This window comes from Bufo gargarizans, unplaced genomic scaffold (genome assembly GCF_014858855.1).
Source record: "Bufo gargarizans isolate SCDJY-AF-19 unplaced genomic scaffold, ASM1485885v1 original_scaffold_1034_pilon, whole genome shotgun sequence".
NCBI lineage: Eukaryota > Metazoa > Chordata > Amphibia > Anura > Bufonidae > Bufo > Bufo gargarizans.
The window spans coordinates 10224-18417 of NW_025334208.1; the positions used below are offsets into that span (position 1 = coordinate 10224).

Sequence of the window (8194 nt, forward strand, 5' to 3'; positions counted from 1 at the left end):
ATGGTCCAATCCACTGTGCTGTGTTGGAACAAGTCCTGCCTTGTTCCAGTGAGTCTCCCTTGTGGGATTTTTACAACAGGAAGTGCAAGTCCGAGCAGTCACTCTACTGTAGGACTGATGACCCTGGATTCTGTACTGTAAGAGCAGTCACACTATGGAAGGTGCTCACAGTGGTCTGTCCACATCATGGAGGTCTTCTGCCCGAGCAGTCACTCTACTGTAAGACTGGTGACCCTGGATTCTGTACTGTAAGAGCAGTCACACTATGGAAGGTGCTCACAGTGGTCTGTCTACATTATGGAGGTCATCTGTCCAAGCAGTCACTCTACTGTAGGACTGATGACCCTGGTTTACTGTAAGAGCAGTCACACTATGGAAGGTGCTCACAGTGGTCTGTCCACATCATGGAGGTCCTCTGTCCAAGCAGTCACTCTACTGTAGGACTGGTGACCCTGGTTTACTGTAAGAGCAGTCACACTATGGAAGGTGCATGCTGATCTAAGGACCTGTGCTAGAATCATAGGCAGGGTTATTTGCTGAAGAATACATGAAGACAGGTTTATGTGGAGATGGAACACCAGTCAGAGTCTGAGGGCTCTCAAAGTGCATATGTTTACAACTGGCCTCAAACCTAGTCACGCTCATAGCCCTCACGTGTCTACACATGATAAGCCATCAGTGTTTGGACATCCATTATCATGCTGACATTTTGGATGTGTGGTCTTTACACATATGTATATGTCAATGAAACTCAGATATTCTCATGACCTCTGGATCCAGAGGAAGAAAAACATCCTCAAGTATGGCCAGTGTGCTCGTCATGTCTGATGGCAGATATCAGGAGATTGTCTTAAGAAGACAACTCATGTCCTTACACCCTCTTCTAGGACCTCACTGTGTTCCAGAATGGAGAGCCTGTAATCTTCCGCACTGATTATATGAGAGGCCATTCATTTAAATGGTTGACTTGCAGCTGCAGTGACAATGTATGACTGAACATGCATTATGTAGCTTCCCCCATTAGAACAGGGAGGAGAAAAGCCAAACCCACTCAATCAGAAAGGCAACAGCCACGGAATTTGACCTGGCAGGAATTTTGAGAGGAACAACTTGTTAAAATCAAGATTCTTAAATCAGCGGGAAAAGAATCCTAAGTCTTATGGAGGATGACCCTGGAAGGAAAGGTTTTATCATCGAATTAGCATCAAACTGTGGCAGCGGGTCATCGGCACAGAGATGAAGAGGGAGTGACACAAAGGATGAAGGCTCTAACCCTTACATGTCTGAAGCTCATGCCTGGGGTCCGGGGTTATTCTCCCTAATGCCTCGAGCATTAGCATCAGACGTAACACAAAACATCCATTTGTATACAAGAAGCTAGGAAAGCATTTCAGAGTTAAATGTCATCCTCCACAGCGGGACTGTGAGGAATCTATGGAGAACGTTCTAATGATATTGGGATTTTGCCTGTTTCCACATGGAATTTAGGTCAGGGAATCTTGGCAGTAAGCAATGAACACATGGAAATAAGTCAGTTTCTCTGGAGATGACGCATTCCCTCAACATTCCTACACAGGAGCATACCTGGCTTATCAGTGGTTCTCTAAATCTAGCACATGGGAGTCTAATCCTTCAGATCATCAGTAAGACATTACCCACAAAGCGGGGGTGCACAACCTTTTCTGGTTGGGGGCCACCTGGTCAGCCTGAACCATTTGCAAGGGCTGAAAATAAAACTTAAAGTGGTGTTACCAACTGAAATACTAGGTTTACAGCATATTGAACATACAGTATATATCAGAAATGTCTAGTTACACTTCTTCCAGGATTCCCATCTGATGGAAGAATACAGGTGAGCAGCCACAAGACCTAGACATACATTTCTGGTACCAGAGGGTTGGGGGCCGCACACCATGGTATCGAGGGCCGCAGGTTGTGCACCCCTGCCACAAAGCATCCATCTTACCCTTGTTCTGTACGTTGCCAAAAGACCAAGAAGAACATGTCTAATCGTAGCCTTCAGTCCCAGGATTATTCTCATTCTGCACCAGTTCTCAGGGGTGCGTCACTCCTACAATCAAGTGCATTCCCAGCAGCCCCTGCTTTTAGGCCTTAAAGGGGTTATCCAACCCGTATACTGACCCCCCAAATGCCCGGGCCCCTCGTATACATTACTTACCTGCTCCCCGGCATCCGGATCACTGCACGGCTGCTGCTGCATCTCCCCGTCGCAGGCTGCTATCCGCTGCTCCCCATCACTGGATTTAGTAAATCCACATGACTGAGAGATGCAGAGCGATGCGGGTGACGGGGAGCAGGTAAGTATAATGTGTACGAAGGGCCCGGGCATTAGAGGAGAAGGGGGTTCAGTATACGGTTTGAATGACACCTTTAAACACTTCTTTTAAGGAGACCTGTCACATCCTGTGAATTTTCAGTATAAAATAAGGTCTGAACTAGGGGTGGGCGATATGGCCTAAAATCTATATTGCAATATAATTTTAAGCATGTGCGATATATATCGCAATATATTGTTTTTCTATATTTTTTTTGGGGGGGAGGGGGTTTACTTTTTATTTAATAACTATTAGCCTCCTTAAGGGCTAGAACATTTGTCATATTCACCCTAATAGAGCTCTATCAGGGTGAATAGGACTTTACACTCTCCCTGCTGCCCTGTGCTTTGTGCACACAACAGCAGGGAGCTGACCATGGCAGCCAGCCGCTCATGTGCCCCCCAGCCTCTGGTCAGACCCTGGTCCTCCCCCCAGCCTCTCATGTGCCCCCTAGCCTCTGATCAGCCTCTCCCTCTTATCAGCCCCCTCTGGTAACTCAAACCCCCCCCCCCCTCCCTCCCCAGTATTAATCATTGGTGGCAGTGGCCACAGGGTCCCCCTCCTCCCCCCCCCCATCATTGGTGGCAGTGGGCAGTTCCAATCGGAGTCCCAGCAGTGTAATGCTGGGGCTCCGATCGGTTACCATGGCAGCCAGGACGCTACTGAAGTCCTGGCTGCCATGGTATGTTAGTGAGCGCCATTATACTCACGTGTGCCGTGGCCGCCGGAAGCTTCCGTTTCTTGCCCGCTCATGTCGCCTGTACCCCAAAAATTATCTATAGAATCTGCCCCTTTCTCACTATGGAAGCAACAAAAACTCTCATTTGTTGTCCTGACCCATTCCTGCCTCGATTACTGTAACTCATAATTTATTGGCCTTCCCTTCACCAGTCTATCGTTAATGCAGCAGCCAGGCCCATCTATGTAACTGCTACTCTGATGCCTCCACGCTGTGCCAGTCACTGCTCGCATGCCTCAGTTCTGTGCCAGTCACTACTCCGATGTGTCTAGTCACTACTCTGAGGCCCTGCCCTGTGCCGGTCACTTCTTTCCATGCCTCAGTTCTGTGCCAGTCACTACTCCGATGTGTCTAGTCACTACTCTGAGGCCATGCCCTGTGCCGGTCACTTCTTTCCATGCCTCTGTTTTGTGCCGGTCACTGCTTTCCATGCCTCTGTTTTGTGCCGGTCACTGCTTTCCATGCCTCTGTTCTGTGTCGGTCACTGCTTTCCATGCCTCTGTTTTGTGCCGGTCACTGCTTTCCATGCCTCTGTTCTGTGTCGGTCACTGCTTTCCATGCCTCTGTTTTGTGCCGGTCACTGCTTTCCATGCCTCTGTTCTGTGTCGGTCACTGCTTTCCATGCCTCTGTTTTGTGCCGGTCACTGCTTTCCATGCCTCTGTTCTGTGCCGGTCACTGCTTTCCATGCCTCTGTTTTGTGCCGGTCACTGCTTTCCATGCCTCTGTTCTGTGCCGGTCACTGCTTTCCATGCCTCTGTTTTGTGCCGGTCACTGCTTTCCATGCCTCTGTTCTGTGCCGGTCACTGCTTTCCATGCCTCTGTTCTGTGTCGATCACTGCTTTCCATGCCTCTGTTCTGTGCCGGTCACTGCTTTCCATGCCTCTGTTTTGTGCCGGTCACTGCTTTCCATGCCTCTGTTCTGTGTCGGTCACTGCTTTCCATGCCTCTGTTTTGTGCCGGTCACTGCTTTCCATGCCTCTGTTCTGTGCCGGTCACTGCTTTCCATGCCTCTGTTTTGTGCCGGTCACTGCTTTCCATGCCTCTGTTCTGTGCCGGTCACTGCTTTCCATGCCTCTGTTCTGTGCCGGTCACTGCTTTCCATGCCTCTGTTTTGTGCCGGTCACTGCTTTCCATGCCTCTGTTCTGTGTCGATCACTGCTTTCCATGCCTCTGTTCTGTGCCGGTCACTGCTCTGATGCCTCTGCCCTGTGTCAGTCACTACTGATGCCTCCTGTGCCAGTCATTGCTTGCATGCCTCTGTTCTGTGTCGGTCACTGCTTTCCATGCCTCTGTTCTGCGCCGGTCACTGCTTTCCATGCCTCCTGTGCCGGTCACTGCTCTGATGCCTCCTGTGCCAGTTATTGCACTGGTTGCCAATACTATGCAATCCAGAGACTGCCTAAATCTATCCTGAAGAATAGAGAATTTTCTGCTCATCATTTACCATGAAAGGTGCCATTTAACCTCAGAAGTCCAGTCCTAGCAGCACAAGAAGGCAAAAGAGATAAGAGCTTGGAAGCATTGAGGATGTGTCAACAGTACCTCAGAGGGGACCTTCACTTGATCACTCTACAGTAGTGGGAGGTGAATCAATCTGGGGCAGGTCCACCAGCTGTGGAGTGTATCACCCGGAGATTGTCTCCGGAACAAAAAGGGGAATATCTAGGAACTGCTTGAGTCATCCACGAGGTGGTAGGCACCAGCAAATTAGAACCTTGTTTCAACTAGAAGTGATTTTGATCTGGAGGCCAATATCTGCAGCGGTTCAGTGGTGGGAATGGAGCCTACGTGTGCCTCCACATTGTGAATATGGTGACAGCCATGAGGCAGATGGGCAGGTTTGAGTAAAGTTGGTGATTGTGGCCTTTTCCTGCATATCCATAAGGATTTAGAGTAAGAGGAGTCACAATGGCTTTCAGTCGTGATTGGCTGCAGCGGCCATGTGTCCTATCTTGTTTGTAAAGAAGCAGGAGTAACGGAGGAGTGCCGAAGGAGTGAGTATATGAGGGCTGTTATTGTAAGGCATTGTAGGTGTCGTCTGAGATCTCGCACGTCCTATTTAGCAAGCTGGAGGGTTGTGAAAGTCACTATCCACGTTAAGGTGCTGTTTATGGTATTTTTAGTAACCCTAGTGGACATTTATGATGGGTGAAGGAGCTGCCGAGCTCTAGATGTCTGGAGAGGTCATGGCAGGACAGGTAGTTCTCCACATAAAGACTATTCTGTATACCGAAAAGAGGGCATGGAGCTACAGAATTGACTTCCAAAATCTGCCCTCAAGAAGCTGTGTGTGTATAACAGATGATACATCATGTATGTCTGGCAACCACTAGGGATTATAATAGAATAACCACAGATTACTGAGCAGCGATTATAAGAGAGTCACCTCTGTATAAGACCAAGCTTGAGCAGATCCAGAGTATGTCACCTGGAATATAATAGACAATTCTGGTCCAGAGTGATATGTATGATGGGTACAGGAATTATAATGGACTGTTCTGGTCACCTGTATATAAGACCATGCTGGAGAAGATCCAGAGTGATATGTATGATGGAGACAGGAATTATAATAGACAGACCAAGCCTCGTACAGTCCCAATATCCTGTATACAGAGCCACAGTCATACATACCATCACATGTCTGCTGATCTCTGCATTGGTTCTTATACTGGGCCTTCTGCTGATCTCTGCACTGGTTCTTATACTGGGCCTTCTGCTGATCTCTGCACTGGTTCTTATGCTGAACCCTCTGCTGATCTCTGCACTGGTTCTTATGCTGAACCCTCTGCTGATCTCTGCACTGGTTCTTATACTGAACCCTCTGCTGATCTCTGCACTGGTTCTTATACTGGGCCTTCTGCTGATCTCTGCACTGGTTCTTATACTGGGCCTTCTGCTGATCTCTGCACTGGTTCTTATGCTGAACCCTCTGCTGATCTCTGCACTGGTTCTTATGCTGAACCCTCTGCTGATCTCTGCACTGGTTCTTATGCTGAACCCTCTGCTGATCTCTGCACTGGTTCTTATACTGAACCCTCTGCTGATCTCTGCACTGGTTCTTATACTGGGCCTTCTGCTGATCTCTGCACTGGTTCTTATACTGGGCCTTCTGCTGATCTCTGCACTGGTTCTTATGCTGAACCCTCTGCTGATCTCTGCACTGGTTCTTATGCTGAACCCTCTGCTGATCTCTGCACTGGTTCTTATGCTGAACCCTCTGCTGATCTCTGCACTGGTTCTTATGCTGAACCCTCTGCTGATCTCTGCACTGGTTCTTATACTGGGCCTTCTGCTGATCTCTGCACTGGTTCTTATACTGGGCCTTCTGCTGATCTCTGCACTGGTTCTTATACTGGGCCTTCTGCTGATCTCTGCACTGGTTCTTATACTGGGCCTTCTGCTGATCTCTGCACTGGTTCTTATGCTGAACCCTCTGCTGATCTCTGCACTGGTTCTTATGCTGAACCCTCTGCTGATCTCTGCACTGGTTCTTATACTGGGCCTTCTGCTGATCTCTGCACTGGTTCTTATGCTGAACCCTCTGCTGATCTCTGCACTGGTTCTTATGCTGAACCCTCTGCTGATCTCTGCACTGGTTCTTATACTGGGCCTTCTGCTGATCTCTGCACTGGTTCTTATGCTGAACCCTCTGCTGATCTCTGCACTGGTTCTTATGCTGAACCCTCTGCTGATCTCTGCACTGGTTCTTATACTGGGCCTTCTGCTGATCTCTGCACTGGTTCTTATGCTGAACCCTCTGCTGATCTCTGCACTGGTTCTTATACTGGGCCTTCTGCTGATCTCTGCACTGGTTCTTATGCTGAACCCTCTGCTGATCTCTGCACTGGTTCTTATACTGGGCCTTTTTACTGATCTCTGCACTGGTTCTTATACTGGGCCTTCTGCTGATCTCTGCACTGGTTCTTATGCTGAACCCTCTGCTGATCTCTGCACTGGTTCTTATACTGGGCCTTCTGCTGATCTCTGCACTGGTTCTTATGCTGAACCCTCTGCTGATCTCTGCACTGGTTCTTATGCTGAACCCTCTGCTGATCTCTGCACTGGTTCTTATGCTGAACCCTCTGCTGATCTCTGCACTGGTTCTTATGCTGAACCCTCTGCTGATCTCTGCACTGGTTCTTATGCTGAACCCTCTGCTGATCTCTGCACTGGTTCTTATACTGGGCCTTCTGCTGATCTCTGCACTGGTTCTTATACTGGGCCTTCTGCTGATCTCTGCACTGGTTCTTATGCTGAACCCTCTGCTGATCTCTGCACTGGTTCTTATGCTGAACCCTCTGCTGATCTCTGCACTGGTTCTTATGCTGAACCCTCTGCTGATCTCTGCACTGGTTCTTATGCTGAACCCTCTGCTGATCTCTGCACTGGTTCTTATACTGGGCCTTCTGCTGATCTCTGCACTGGTTCTTATGCTGAACCCTCTGCTGATCTCTCCTTCGGTCCTTATGCTGGGTGTGGTGATAAAGGGATCCAGATATCAAAATTGTTAGGAGTAGGCAACCCCTCCCTTCACATTCTGGTATTGGGTCATAACCTCATCCAGGTCAGAAGATTGTAGCCATAAAATCAGTAAGATGGAACCACTTCACAGCGACCCCTATCATGGGTCATACACAAATCTTTCACAGACCAAAACCGTTAGAGGGGTCAGGAGAAGGCTAGCATCCTCTCTAGTAGAGGTCACACATTAAACCCCTATCTTGCAATATACATCAAAGAAATACGTGGGCCATGTATCTGCTTCCATGGTATCAAAACCAAATAGATTTCAGTTCAGTAACGGAGCAATTGGATAACTCCAGCCATCCTGCCATGTACACACGTGTGTAGGACATTGGGATGGAGGGAATATCAAGTTGTTAGGATGCATGCCCGACTAGATATTTCCATACAAATATTTTGAGGCAGACATGGTTTCCAGCAAGTGGTCGTAAAAATACTCATAAAAGGTCATTTCCATCCTCCCCGTCCTCTGAACATTTTTACCAACATGCAGGGAGAGAAGCAAACTGTCAGTTCTTTGGGGATCACTAGCATCCGGACGTAACCGCCGCGTATTAAGTTCTGTTTTCTCCCTTTTATTTTCCACGCTGTTAT

The 8194-nt window shown here is 48.4% G+C and overlaps 1 protein-coding gene across 1 annotated transcript; it reads right to left on the minus strand.

Annotated features, from left to right (window-relative positions):
• Positions 1-498: 498 nt before the first annotated feature.
• On the minus strand, positions 499-7545 carry LOC122922902 (nipped-B-like protein B; the record flags this gene model as incomplete). The annotated part of the gene is made up of 3 exons (XM_044273673.1): positions 499-536; positions 5708-6920; positions 7012-7545. Coding segments are annotated over 3 exons (1785 nt in total), but the record flags the coding sequence as incomplete, so codon positions are not given.
• Positions 7546-8194: the final 649 nt, after the last annotated feature.